The sequence below is a fragment of the Diceros bicornis genome, chromosome 7 (genome assembly GCF_020826845.1).
Source record: "Diceros bicornis minor isolate mBicDic1 chromosome 7, mDicBic1.mat.cur, whole genome shotgun sequence".
Lineage (NCBI taxonomy): Eukaryota > Metazoa > Chordata > Mammalia > Perissodactyla > Rhinocerotidae > Diceros > Diceros bicornis.
The window spans coordinates 81,319,422-81,335,194 of record NC_080746.1 but is presented as its reverse complement, the minus strand read 5'-3'; the positions used below and the strand labels follow the sequence as shown (position 1 = coordinate 81,335,194).

Genomic DNA, 15,773 nt, shown 5'->3' with positions numbered 1-15,773 from the left:
AGTCAGAAGCACAGGTGACAACCTGGGCCTGTGATTGGTGTCTGAAGCTGGGGGGAGCAGTCTTGTAGGGCTTTCATATAATTTTGAGGTTTCTTACAGTTGGTTATATACTCTGCTCAACACTTTGCATGTATCAGCTCATATAATCACCAAATAAATGGTTATATAAGTAGCACAAACCCGCTTTTTACCATAAATGAGCCTCAGACATATACAGTAACTTTCTTCTGTTCACTCAGCTAAGAAGTGATGGAGATGAAATTGAAAAGAGAAGGAGAGAGGGAAGGAGAATGACATTAGTTTAGTGTTTACTATTTGCTATATGCCAGATATCATTTCAGAGAAATTGTGTATAATGTTTTAATTTGAACCATCCCCAAAATTCTGCAACTAAGAAAAGTTGCAGAAGTTAAAGAGCTTGCTCATATTCACAGAGCTAGTAGATGACCCAGTAGGAATTTAAACCCAGAATATTCTTATTCTGGAGCATATGCTAGGTTATGAATCCACACAGGGAGCTTCTGGGCTAGTGGAGTCTTTTGGGGTGGGAGAGGATTCAGTGTTGAGCACTGCAAGCATGCTGAGGACAAGGGTGACCCGGCCAGGCCTGCCTCTCCTCCTCCCAACTATGCCTTCTTTGTCCACGACATTTCCCAGACTTGGAGATTCTAACTTTTGTTGTGCTCGTTCAAAAGTTATGGCTTTCTTCTTTTTGGATCTTAGACACAGGTTGCATAACATATTGGAATAATCATGGTTCATGCCTTGGCTCCACCAACTATTAGCTGTGTAAATACAAGCAAGAAACTTACCTTCTCTGAGTTGCATATTTTCAGTAAAAAAACATAGTGTATAGTTTTATTAGGAGGAACTGAGAAAACAGTATGTGCGAGCACTTCTATTCTGCTCTAACTGCTGTCATTTGTGACCAGGTTACAAAGAAATCCAGATTAAGTGTGATAGATCAAGGTGGAAATGGGATCGCAATTAGAGCCCCTCAGTAGGCTGGGTCAGATGTTGAAGGGAAGGATCAGCACCCTGGTATTGAAAATATATCTATTTTTTATGTAACATCTGATGTCCAGAGAGCCAGATACATTGCAGGTGAGCAGTGACTCTGTTGCCATGGCATAGCCGGGCAGATCAACATGCTTGTCCTTACAGGTGGACAGAGCAAATAACAGTAAATCTATTAACAAAAAACAATCCTCGGGCTGGCCCAGCGGTGTAACCATTAAGTTCACACCCTCCACCTCTGCGGCCCAGGGTGCGCAGTTTCCGATCCCGGGTGCAGACTTCCGCACCACTCATCAAGCCACGCTGAGGTGGCAGCTCACATAGAGCAACTAGAAGGATGTACAAGTATGGCATACAACTACCTACTGGGGCTTTGGGGAGAAAGGAAAAAGTAGGAAGATTGGCAACAGATGTTAGCTCAGGGCCAATCTTTCTCAAAGTAAAAAAAAAAACAAAAAACAAAAAAATGAATCCTGTAGCCAGGAAAGTCAATGTTAGTCATTATTAGAAAAGCTGTCTCCAAGAAGCAGGTGTCCCAGATGTCAGACAGGCCTGAGCTTCAGAAACAAAACTCCACACCCTGATCGAGGCTGTTCAAGGAAGCCTTGCAGAAGAAAGGCAGGCTGACAGTTCTTAGAGGGGCTGGGATCCCGGGTAATTGACCCGGATGGGATGGGATGGAGACCTGTATTAACCATGTTTCTGGCTTCTGTGAACTTGATGCTTTCACATCTGTCCTACATGGGGACAAGCCTTGTTCTAGACAACCCAACAATATGCTTGAGTAAACCTACCTTAATCTCCTGCTTCCCTCATGGCTGTTCCCTCCCTTCCCAGAGTTCTCCCCCTGGTGGTATGCTTTTCAAATACAAACTAACCAACACCGAGCCCACAACTCCAGCCACGCTTTGTATCAGTTCTCACACTCCAAGCCACTATACACCTGTCCTAATCTCCCAGGGCCAGGTACCAGACAACTAGGGGCAGTCCTATGCCCCGGAGCCCACTGAAATCATTCAAACTGACCAGCCCTAAGACGGCTAGCCTGCCTCTACCCAGTGCTTCCCACAGAAACCACAATAACGGCTCTCGCCCACAGTTCCCCCACCTCCCTCTGCCTCGTGATCAACCCAGTGCTTCCCTGTGTGGTCCCCGTGATGTGGCATGCCACCCCTCTCAAGAACCGTGAGAAATAAACTACCTTCAATGGTAGTCATTTCCTGATCTGCTGACCTTACTATTCCTCAAATTTCCTATTAATATACTATATTCTAAAACACACTCAGGTTCTGGAAACAAGATAAAAGGTCCCATCCCCATAAATCTGCATAAGGTGGGTCTGGGGATTAAGGTGGGAACCCAGTTTCCGGCACCGCTGTCAAGAGCACCACCCTCCTTCCTGTGGTGAATATTAGTTGTAGGAACTGAAATGTGGAGTCAAGAGAACATCATTTTGAGAGAGAAAATCTGGAGAGAAGTTTGATTCCTAAACTTTGGGGCACATCAGATTCACCCATGGAGCTGATTAAATACACAGATGTCATGGCCCCCGTTTGAGAGATTTCTAGTCAGTGGATGGGGAGTGTGGCTTAGGGATTGGTACAACTTAATTTAGTTCAAGGGCCACTGATGTGGGGCCTGACACCAGCACTCTCGCCCTCAGTTTTTCATCCACAAATTAGGGTGGCAATTACAAGTCTCCAAGAATCAAACACAACAAAATATTTTCTTGGAATGAATGCTGGCCAAGTGTTTTTATGACCTTGGTGACTGCATTTTCCCTATTATATTTTCATTTTCTTTTTTTATAGGTGTATTTGTTCCATAGTGATTTGGGGAAAAAAATTAACGATTTCCCAGCCCCAAAGCAAAGGACATAAAAAAGAAACGCACTTACAGTAGCCTCTTGTTTTTCTGCTTTCTCAGATGTTTCTTTAAGTTGATTTTGCAGCATCTCCTGAAGAGACTTCATTTGTTCTCTGGTTTAGTAGAAATAGAGAGCAAAAGAGAGACATGATATAATTCTGTAATTTCCTATGTACGTTATGAAAGGAGATTTGCTGTCTATGTACATTTAGGAAATAGGTAACGAGAATTGTATAGAGACACATTTAAGCTTACAGGATGTATCTCAGGATTCTGGTAATGAAGAGTTTTCTCTCCCAAGCAAGCACTAAAAGCAAGCTGTATTTAAAGGAAATTGCCTTGCTATTGTGTCTTATAAGAATCCCACTGTGTCAATCATCTGTGAGCTGCATAGTGTGTTAAATCAAATCAATATAATAATTAGAGTTAAAAAGCTAATTTTAGTGACAGCACACCAGGGTGTGAACACGCTGGTTAGAAAAAAGTCACCATAGGGCCGGCTCCGTGGCTTAGTGGTTAAGTGCGCGTGCTCCGCTGCTGGCGGCCCTGGTTCAGATCCCAGGCGCGCACCGAGGCACCGCTTCTCAGGCCATGCTGAGGCCGCGTCCCACATACAGCAACTAGAAGGATGTGCAGCTATGACATACAACTATCTACTGGGGCTTTGGGGAAAAAAATAAATAAATAAAGTAAAAAAAAAAAAAAGAAAAGAAAAAAGTCACCATAGACTTGCTGATAGGATAAAATTACCATTCCTTTGGACGCTCCTAATTGATTTAGGACGCTTCTAAAGCATTTTGCTTTAGACATCCTTTATAAGGCAGGAGACATTTTGTAAAAACAAAGAGAAAAGAGACTTATTTCTAAGTTGAGGACTGCCTCATTTATTGAGGATAAGAGAAAAAAATACCTGTCTGCACGTGTATACACATTGTGTCTCAAGCTCACTGATATATATGGAATCTGTCTCATTTGTTTAAAATAAGAATATTTCCATAAATATGCACTCCTCTCAAGGGTTTAGGATTTATTAATTTATGACAAATCATATTATCTTTCTGTGCCTTCATTTTATGACCTAAGTTGTCATTTCACAAAGGTCAGATATCAGATAAGATTAGTGTATGAGCGAGTGAGTGTGTGTTAATTCTGGCTGGAGGAATAAACTCCTTCAAAGCAACAGTAACAACCAAACAGAAACCTTTTCTAGTCTTACCAGCACTCAAACTAATTTAAAATCCCCAGTCTAATGCCAGAAGACTACCTCTAGAACTTGGGCGTGTAACCACAAGCTAGAGAGTAGAAGCTAGGAGAGCACCCTCTCAGACTCATTGTCCTCATCTATAAGATGGGCACAATGACAGAACTACCTCATAGGCTTTTAGTGAAGTTTAGATGATACAATGTAGGCAAAATGCTTAGCACAATGCCTGGACAATAATCACTTAATAAATCTGAGATCTTTGTCACAACCACATCCTGCATGACTGCAAGCTACTCCTTCATCCAAAGATTTAATGATGCCCCAAGATTTCTTACTCTAGAAACACTGAGGTCCCCATCTCAATTTCAGGAATGTCAGTGAGACTCTGTATGACTGTTGAGATCAATTTGGACTTTGTTTGTTGAAGGAAAATATAATTGGAACAAGTTATAAAATAATTACAGTCAGTTTGGCTCTTAGGTGATTTATGCTTGCTTGGGTGAAGCTTACAACACACTTTTGCTTAAAGTGGATTTTAAGCCTCAAACAGGTTTCATTTATCAGAATTGTTTCATATATGGACACTTAAAATCTGGACTTCCATTATTGTTTCTGATATTTTCCACAAAGAGCATCTGTGGCATAACATAATATAATAGTAATATCTACATATATTGTAGGCTTATAATGTACCAGACACTCATAAATTTTGCATCAAACTATGATATCATAAAACAGACAGAAAACTGATGCCTAGAGAGGTGACAGAATTGTGTTCTGGAGCCTATGTGCTCACACTCTAGAGAGTCATCACACTCCCTCTATGGAGAGAGAGAGAGAAGGAGAAAGAAAGGAAGGAAGGAGCTACACGTTATCCCTAACGTTCAAATCTTCCCCAAGCGTGGAACAAAAATACTATCAAACATTATATTTCCAACTGAAAAAAAGTTATAATAAAATCTTATAATAATTAATTATTATTTATGGATTTTGAAATTCTCATTTTCATTTTTGAAATGATACATATATTATTTTTAATTAGATTATAAAATTATATATTTTATAAAAATAAAAATGAGCATACACATATTCAAAAATTCCCACTTACTGAAATCTATAAGCAATGTGGGGAGTAAGACAATACATGTAAAAGCTGTTAACAATAACTGGGGAAGGTAGAGAATGCTGCACATTTTCAGACAGAATGACAAAGTGGGCCTTTTGAACCTTCTGACTCTCCATCTTCTCTCCCGCCTTCCAGGCCTATTTCTGCACATTCTCACTGCTCTTATGCTTTAGGTGACCCCACATGTCTGCCCACAGACTGGCTAAGCTATGCTCCTATGAGAGATGATTGCTGACTTGTTTACGGACCACCCTCTCCACCAGCTGGGGTTTGCTCAAGGGCCCTATTTGGTACTGAACTGAAGCTTTAATTCTAAAGAATTGATGGCTCCAGTGACACCTGTAATAGGTTGTTCAGAAGTTGAGTACATTTTAGCATAGAATTGCAGGGTTATGAGGGATTTTAAAGGGCAGCTATTTCACACATCTTCCATCCCAAATTATAAATATAAAAATACACTCATCCAAATCACTCTACAGGAAGGCATTTTTTCAAGTGGTTACCAGCTTGTCTTGTAATAACATCACAGATGGAGAACTTGCCACTATCCCAGGCATTCTTTTCATTTTCAGAGAATGCTATGTTGTAAAATCCTTTAGTACACAGACTCCAAAATTGCCTTCTAGGAATCTCCACCCACCAACCACTGCAGGGAATAAAATGTTGTATTCTTTTTTTCTCAAGACAGTCTTTCAGACACTTCAGGGGACTCTCCTTTCCCCCAGAACCTCTAATGTGTGGTCACACACTCTCGCTCCTCACATAGTATGATTCAAAAGTCCCTCCATCAACCTGGAGACTCTTCTGAGAAATAGTCTAAGCTGTCTATATATTTCTGAAAATGTAACACTCCAGAGTCAACACAACTTTCTCTCTCATGTAAAAACATACACATGTGCACGCGTGCACACACACACACACACACACACACACACACTCCTTTCTCTGTCTCTCTTGGACAGAAAGGCACTCTCTGCTCCCTCCATCTGGTTGTTTATGGCCACGCCACTTCCTCTGAGTTTACTTACAATCTGGTTCCAGTTACACAGAGAGACTGACCAGTTGCCTCTTGGTTACAATTCCAAGAGGGAAGTTCTAACTGATTCAGTTTTGTTTCGGTGGCCACCTCTGAGCCAGTTAACCATGCCTGTACTGTCAGAGTCACATAAATAAAGCAAGACATTTAGGGACCACTCCTGAAGGGAAGGGGCAGGCGGCAAGGACCCCCGAGGACACGGGGTTATTGAGAGCTGGGTATATAGCCAAGTGGCATCTACAACACATTACAATCTTTCAGACTCAGATAACACTTCTAACTATGCAATCAGTTAATACTTTTATATTCCAAGATGGTATTTTTTCTCTTTTACTGTTTATTGATACTTCTCATTGTGGAAACAACATATACAGCCTCCTTCACATTCAGATAACCGTGATTTTTATATATCTCTTCCTAAGTAAACAGCAAAAACTAACAAATGTCATAACCTTTTCAGAAATTATCATTAGAATTTATTGAATTTTCCATTCTGACTTTAGTTGTGTACATTATACAAGTTATGATTTTAAACAAGTTTTCTAATTTTGGATAAAACTTTGAAATTGCAGTACCAGAACACCTGCTCCATTTAATCCTTTTGTTAAAGACTTGGTCCATCGTCTGGGTATCTGTATACCACACCAAATGTGTAGATGATGATCAGAAATTCTTAATAAAGCTAATCAGGTTTTCTCTGGTTTGCCTGGGTGTTTTGTGTGTCATGTGGAAACAGCCATAGATAATTTAAGAAAATATCAGCAAAGTAAAGGAGTAGGCTTTTCTCTATCCACATCATGGATAATGACGGGTCCTCTACTGCTTATGCTGACGTCCACGCTGAGCTGACCTGGAAGAGCTTCTCTCTGCTCCCAGTCTAGGCACACAGCTTTATTTTCTGATCTTCCCTGAGTCACCGTGTCTTCTTCAGTCACTGCCACTCTCTCACCTGTGCTGCACATGCATCGGGCAGAAATCATTTTTATTTTTATATATATTTTTTATTATCCTTTCCCAACATGGAATGCTCTTCAAAAAGGAATAATTTTCAGTATCTCTTGGTCTGTTTTGACTAGTTATTTCTATTCAAAATGCTGTTGATAATTCTCCATCACTAACTCAATGCACCACAAGTACTTGTATAATGTTGAGCATAGATGCTTTAAGACGTGGCTTATCTCAGAACAATAAAATCATTTAAAATCATGTACTTTGGGAAACATGCTCAGACCAATATTTTACACAAGCTCTTTTTAATATTTGTCTTTTAAAATAATTTCATGTTTAAGAAATAATAATTTCATTCAAATATTAATAATAAGACTCAATATGGGATGCTCGATTTGATATTTTTAACGTGTCATCAACTCAATCCAAATATACGTCAATGACAGGTTTCTGGGTCAAGTGCCGAAGACAGTGGAGAAGACACAAGATGGTGAGAAGGGACTACATAGTGTAGCATGTGTAAACTTTTTAACAGCTTTTTGCTTTGTGATCCATGAACTAATGTGAAAGGGTGTGGCTATTGGGTAAGACTCAGCAGAGCAAATTCCAATGAATACAACTCTCAGCAATTCAAGTAGGCACTTTGAGCAACAATCTCCTCTCTATTAAATAGGGATAATAATATCTACTTCGTAAGGTGCTGAGGGTGAAACAAGAAAATATATTCACAGCATCTATCAGAGCCGCTAGTAAATGTATAACAAATGCTAGCTTGTTTCTACCTTCAAATATCTTTTTCTTCCTTTGAGAAGCAATTTCAAATCATAGTTTTTTATACTGCATGGAAATCTAACTCATAACACACTTCCTTCAAAAATAAAAAATCTGACACTAGTAACATTGTACTAATTCTACTTATATTGTTAAGAGATTACTCCATTCCTTACCACCCCCACCTGTATCACCACGATCCAGTTTTGATACCATTCAAAATAGCCCACTGAGGTCAATGTTATCGAATCTGACTAATGATGGGCAGACTTCTCAGGGTCCATCTTGCTAAGATAATAGAGGAAAATACTGCAGATCCTTAAACACGTGAATTGTGATCTGCAGACCAGCAGCATCAGCATCCCCATCACCAGGCAACTTGCTGGAAATGCAGAATCCCTAGCCCCACCCTAGATTTATTGTATAAGAATCTGAATTTGAACACAATTCTCATTCACTCAAGTGTAATAATAAATTAACGCATTTAGAATGAACTGATTTTTGTGAAGTTTCTGATTGGAGTTTGACACTATGGAAAAAAAAGAACTGAGAAAATAAAAGGGAAGTACAGTCTTACCTTTGTTTCTGACCTATTTCCAGAAGCATCTGAACATCAGTTTTGGCGGATTTCTCATCATTTTTCAAAGACTGGTAAGAAAAGGGGGAAAAGGAAGTCTTATTCAAGTGATAAAACTGAGGTTCACTTTACTTTTGTCTCTATGGCACAGATGTGACTGCACTTATGCCCTGGCGTAAGAATGTGCAAATGACGCCACCATGGTCCTCATGGCTCTAAGGATGCACACAGGAGTTTATAACACCAACTAGTGAATGCATTACATAGTGGGTGAAAGAGAATGAGCTGAGTCTCAGCTTTTAGAGGTCTGATGCAGGAGAAGGCGCTCTCCAGATATCCAGGCCTCTTTATAAGTGACTGTAAAATCCATCCCCTGTTCTTCTTGAAGTTTTACTGTGTTCTCCGCAGGCATGATAAACCAGCTCTGGCCTAGTTTCTACAAACACAGGGGGACATAAAATGCCTCCCTGAGTAAGCTAAGTAACAACACAATTCAATATCAAAGCAGCCAAAAATCATTCACTTGTTTGGTCATGTCTGTTAATGATTTATGAGTAATGCACAGAATACATAGAAAAACTTGGGTCATGTAAAATTGCAACTGGTCTGTACAGACAGGATATTCAGGAAAAAAAGATACCACCTCAGTCTGCAGTGTTTATTTCCTCTGGCAAATTCAGCATTCATAGACCATGAATTAAAACAGAAAAGCCCACTGAGCTTTTCTCATTAGAGAATCTGTCCCATTAAGTCTTCCCCAAGAACTTTCTTATTTATACTCAATAAACTATTTAACAGGGTAACCTGTCTTTCTTGATATTAAAAGTTGAAACTGAGAGGCAATAACATTGTCTGTAGGAGGAGCCGCTGTGACAGGTAGGGAACTGACAAGAGCGAGAATGGCAAACACGTTGTTTACTTAATATTTATTTAACAAATATCTATCATGAATTATGCAAAGATCTGTGCAAAAGCATGGAGTCTGCCTTTACAAATTTTTCAATCCAATGCTAAAAACAGAAAATTTTCTTGTAGTAAGATAAGCATGCTGATAGGGATGTCACAGGCTGAACTTCATAAGAGAAAGTTCTTCCCTAAAATGACTGACTGAGGTCATTATTAGGAAGCAGACGATAAAAGGTGCTCTGCTTATTTGGAAAGGGTGGCTTCACATAACGTACAAAGAAAGCAGGAGGTGCAATTAAGTGGGGGGGAAGTCATCAAACACGGGATTCACAGCTCAAAGTGCATCATGGCCACATGACCTGGGGCAGGTCACAAAATCTGCCCTTTGACTCCCTTATCTGAAAAACAAGGATGAGAATTTTGGAAAGCCTACTTTACACAGTTATTGGAAAATTCAAAGAGGATAATAAATGTGTGAAGGCACTTGGTGAAAAGTGGAATAAGAATATGCTCACTCATTTATTGACCATGTGCTATGCTCTGAGCATTCTGAAGGAAACCAAGATTAAAAAGGCAGGGGACTGTCCTCAAGACATTTAAAATTAAAAAAATAAAAACAAAACATGAGATGAAGAAATGAAAAGGGTAGATTTGCAGATGGGGGTCTGCAAAGCATATCCAATTAGAGGAGCTGGAGTGTCTGTGACTATTACATCCCAGCAATGTCCAGGGAAGTGGGGTCTTCTCCTTGGAAAATAATTTTGATGCCTTTAAGGGATACCAAAGGTTAATATACCTACTGATTGATCAACACAATGTTTATTGATTGACCAATATTACCATGCCACCCAAGTGCTATGGTTACAGAGGTGGACAAGACTTTCAAAGCTCATGTCTGCATGAAGTCCCATTGGAAAAAAAAAAAATATGTACAACGCATTATATAGTTATTTATTGTGAGTTTGAAACCTGGAATCACCATTTATTAGTTGTATGACTTTCGGCAATTCCTGTGGGCTCTTTGGGTCTTGTTTCCTTGTTTTACATTTTACAATATCTTAACTTTGGGGAGAGGTCGCTAAGAGGATTTAATAAGATAAAAAATGAAAAAAAAAAGTGCACAATGGCTGGCACAAAACAAACAAAAGGCATTTTAAAAATTGCAACCATATTTAGCGATGGGATTTTTACCCTTTCGAAAAATGTGACTCCATGAAATTATACATTTGTGTCAAGTCATTTTCTAGACTGTAATTAGGTATCTCAACTTAGGCTACTGGTACAGAGAAACTGAGTGTCCTGGGACTATGGCAAACACTGACCACTCATGGGCACTTCACCACATGCTTGAAATATTCTCAATGTGCCAGGTGTTCCATGCCTCTGAGAAGGTGCAGATGTCTTAAATATTCTTTACAGCCTCACATAACTGGTGAATTTTTACTTAATGTTAAGGTGCGGTTCTGGCATCAGCTTCCTCCAGAAATCAATATGCACCCATTTCACCCTCGTCAGTGCGTCCCTAATGCCCTGTGCGTACTTCCATCACTGCACTGTTATTTCTGCACTGTTATCATTCTGCTACCTGTCACTGTGTCTTACTGGAGTAGAGGTGTTTTTTTGCTATTGTCATGTTCTCAAGATGTAACCCACTTCTGGAACAAGAGCTTGGGCGTTAGGTTCAAATATTGGCTCTGCCGCCTAACTCTCTCTGTGCTCTTAGTTTCTTAACCTTTCTCTAACGCTGTTTTCTCACCTATAAAATGAGACTCATAATAACCATTGCATAATCGTCATGTGAAAATCAAATAAAAATTGGAGAAAGACTACCTAACACAAGACCTTGACCATGTTCAATAAACTGTAGTGGTTACTGACATCATCATCATCATGGGAATAGAAAGCTAAAGATAAATGGAGACTCCACATGGCTCAGAAACATGGTTCAGAGCAATAACTAACAGATACGCTGTTAGTTAGGATCCAGACTGCCTGCATTTGAGCTCTGGCTTCCTTTGTGACGTTCAGAAATAACTTATCTTCTTCAAGCATAATTCCTCATGTGCAACAAGAAAAATCATGTTAATAGTGCCCACCTCACAGACATGAGAATTAAATCCTATAGTACATGCAAAGCTTTTGGTACACAGCATGTACTCAGTAAATACAATGTTAGAGCGAAATATTAAAACATATTCTCAGATATTTCAGAAACTTTTTCTTATCAGATATAGATCTTGTCTTTGGTTTTTGATTGAGATTTCACTGAGTCTTAACACATTTTCACAGATGACACTCTCCTTTGTAAGGTATTTACCCATTTTAGTAATGAGGTTTATTAAAGAATCTTCAGAAGTATCCTTTGTGGCATTTAAAATTTTCTTCTAGAATCATTTCTGTATTCATTTAAATCAGTCGTAATTACTTTTCATCATTTTATAATACAAAAACACAGGGGTCAAATTGATCTTGGAAGCTGTGAGAAATTGATGACTTTGCCAAGCACACAATTTTCTCATTCCTGATTTTCAAATCACAGATTCCTAGACTGTATTTCAAATGACATTTCTTTTCAAAGCTCATATAATAATAAATAATAACACCCATGGTGAAGTTCAGATATATATTCAAAACTGGTAAAAAATGTAGGAGTCTTGACGTGTTAATCCACCGAGATAAACCAGGTGACTTCTCATCCTTTGCTGCTGGGAAAATCGGTTTCCATCTCACCTGCAGGTTGTCTTTAATTCCATCAAGTTCTCTTGATGTCTTTGTCAGCTGATGGAGGATAGTGCTTCGCTCCTTAAAGACGTCTTTCAGCTGCTTCTCGAGCTCTTCATAGCCCTGTCTAACACAGAAAGAAAAGGCATGAGAGCCTCTGCAGATGCCTCCACTTGGCTTCAGTCACCTTAGTCATAATCACAAGCCCTTGCATTTAAAGCAAAATCCAGTTTAATGGAAACCTTAATTACTAGGATGTTTTGTTTTCATTCTTGCATCTAAAAGGGGAAAATTGAAAAATGAAACAGTTTTATAACAAAGGTTTCATTTTGCATTGAGGACTATCCAGGCTACAGAGAGGTTCCAGAACAATACTTCTTCTACATGTATAACATATTTTATCAGGTACCTCTTGGAAAATAGATATTTTCTGTGCCATCACCACAATTTTTCCAAGGTCCTTGATGTTTTACAGCAAGAGATATGATTTGAAGCAATGTATCTCAGAGACATAGACAGGATCTGACATTGGGGGAATAAACTTGGGGGTAGAGCCAGCCCTGGTGGTCTAGGGGTTAAGATTCAGCCCCCTCACCACTGCGGCCTGGGTTCATGTTCTGGGCAGGGAACCACACCACCTGTCTGTCAGTTGTCACACTGTGGCGGCTGCGTGTTGCTGTGATGCTGAAAGCTATGCCACCAAGATTTCAAATACCAGCAGTGTCACCCACGGTGGACAGGTTTCAGGGGAGCTTCCAGACTCAGACAGACTAGGAAGAAGGACCTGGCCACCCATTCCCGAAAAAACTGGCCATGAAAGCCCTGTGAATAGCAGCAGCGCACTGTCTGATAGAGCGCCGGAAGGGGAGAGGGCGGCGCCACAGGACCAGGCGGGGTTCCGCTCTGCTGTCCACTCGGGCACTAGGAATTGGAATCAGCTCGACGGCACTAACAACCAAAAGAGCCAGAACAGAATGTAGGGGTCTTGCTTCATCCATAGTTTGTAGAGAAAGAAGCCCGTGGAAAAGGCGCCCCTTTCCATGTATGTCTAAGAATCACTATTGCTAATTGGAAGAAGCAAAATATCTATGAAAATCAGTCAATAAATATAGCAATTACAGTGAAATTTGAACAGACTTGTTAACAATTACCGTGAAAGAAAAACTTATTTATCTCAGTATCATACACATATACATACATATTATTTCCATTTTTCTCATATGGTCTTTGCAAGAAGATAACATAGGCATAGTAATTCTCATTTTGCAAATATAAAAGAATTGGGCTCAGAAAGATTAAGTTACTACCCTAAGATTCTATTTAAGGAATGAATGAGCAAGTAGTATGTGTGTGGATGTTTGTGTGTGTTATGGCCAGTGTGTGTGTGTAGCAGGGGATGTAGTCAAGAAAACAGATAATTGCCAGTGCAGCCTGGAACTGTAACCGATATGGGAAGCTTAAAAGGCTTAATTAGAGCCCATAGGAGAGCTGCTAATCCAGGGAAGACTTCCTGGAAAAAGTAATGTAAAACACATAAGATGTGCTTTGAAAGGTAGGTATAAATTAGCTATATGATAAGGGAAAGTATGTGTAAATACTAATGAAAATGAGCTTGCTGAATTAAAAAAAAAGACGTGCATAAATATGAGAAGTCTGGAGTCCTAATTGGGCGGTGGGAGATGTGCTGCTGACATGAGGATGTGGAAAGCAAGAGCAGAAGCATGCAGGACATGTGAATGGTTAGGAGTTTGTTCTGAAAACAAGAGGGACGTGATTGAAGGGTTTTACACAGGAGGGATGTGGTCAGATTTATGTTTTGGAAAGATTTCCCCGGCTAAAAACTGGTGAGTGAATTGGAGGAGGGAAAAATCTGGAGAAAGGGAGGCTATTAAGGAAGTTACCATGGCAACAATCTAGGGAAAAGATGATGGGGGTCTAAATTAGATTAGAAGCAGTGGAAACAGGGAAGCTTGGATTGATTTCAGCAAACATGCAAAATTGAATCAATAATATATATATATATATTTTAATTTCTTTTGTCTGTATGTGTGTTACGAGGAAAGATTGGGAGGGTGTTAGTTGTTAATGATGCCATGTTTCTGGCTTAGACAACTGTTGGACGCAACCCTTCACCGAGAGATAACTCATAGAATGAACAGTTTTTAGCGAAAGTTGGTTAAGTTCAATTTTAAACTTGTAGGAAAATGGCTCAAACTCTCTCATCTTCAGTTTCTTTATCTGTAAAATGCAATACTAACACTGACCTCACTTAGATTATTATACGTTAAATAGAGCAATTTATGTAAATCTTCAAACCCATAGTAGGTACTTAATCTAAAATATATATAAAATTTCTGTTACTGAGAAATGTGATGAGTTTTAAGTCTTTCTGTAGAATTATAAAGGAACCGGACCAACCAATGGCCTTAGTGATGATTAATAAATGCGTGCCTTCTATGATAGGTTTCTATTACACTTTGTTTTTCCTCATTTTTTAAGTGTAGGTCTTTAACACTCTTCACATTCTTCTTGTCTAAAGGAAACCAGAATGCTCCACCGCTACGAACCTCAATGTATCTCCCTGGCCTTGAGATTTTCACTGATGAAGAGTAATCAGCCAGTAATCAGACAGTTATTAATGTCCAGGTTTCCTTTCTGTCTCACTAGCAAAGTCAAACAATGAGTGGCAAGGCACATTTTCATCTACTTCTAATGATACAACTTTACCTCATGCCCTGATTTGTTTCTCCTGAATGTTTGCGACAGTAAACACATCTCCAAAATTATCTTAAGTGACCATAATAGATCACAATGTTAGATAACATACATTGACAATGTATTGCACGAAAGGTGGTGTCATATATATTTACTCTCTAAGCCTCAGAAGAATTCTACCGGATAAGCACTAGTCTTCACCCCGTTTTACACTGGAAGACATTGAGTCACAGGGATAGTCCAGCAGTCCCCCCTTATCCACGGGGGATACGTTCCAAGATCCCCAGTGGATGCCTGAAACCATGGAGAGTATCGAGCCCTGTACATACTATGTTTTTTCCTACACATGCGTACCTATGATAAAGTTTCATTTACAAATCAGGCACAATAAGAGATTAGCAACAATAACTAATAATCAAGGTGGCTTTGAAGCCATTATTAAGTAAAATAAGGGTTACTTGAACACAAGCACTGCGATACTGTGACAGTGGATCTGAGAGCCAGGACGGGCAGGGTGGAGCAGGGCAGCCCGAGATTTCATCAAGCTGCTCAGAACGGCATGCAACTTAAAACTGATGAATTGTTTATTTCTGGAGTTTTCCATTTAATATTTACAAACTGTGGTTGACTGCCGGTAACTGAAATCTCAAAACTGCAGATAAGAGGGGACTACTGTAAATTCCAAGAACATGTTTCTATTGAGAAAGTGCCATACCAGTCAGCATCCAGAGTGCCACGTCTTAGCCCTTACGCTGTGAGAACATACTGACTTGGCTAAAGTGTACCTCAGTTAAATTCTCACTGTGCCTGTCACAGAACTTACAATGTATCACTTCTTCCTTTGTTGTTAAACACATAAGTTTTCTATATTGGATTTATTTGCCAT

At 39.5% G+C, this 15,773-nt stretch overlaps 1 protein-coding gene across 2 annotated transcripts in view; it reads right to left on the bottom strand.

Annotated features, from left to right (window-relative positions):
• Positions 1–15,773, bottom strand: part of LUZP2 (leucine zipper protein 2) — a 439,170-nt gene that overhangs the window by 220,999 nt on the left and 202,398 nt on the right. For both annotated transcript variants that reach the window (XM_058546152.1, XM_058546153.1), the window contains exons 2-4: positions 12,182–12,299; positions 8,546–8,616; positions 2,915–2,996 (exon numbers count right to left, since the gene is read on the bottom strand). In XM_058546152.1, the coding sequence (XP_058402135.1) occupies positions 2,915–2,996; positions 8,546–8,616; positions 12,182–12,299 (271 nt within the window). The remainder of the gene's footprint in view (positions 1–2,914; positions 2,997–8,545; positions 8,617–12,181; positions 12,300–15,773) is intronic.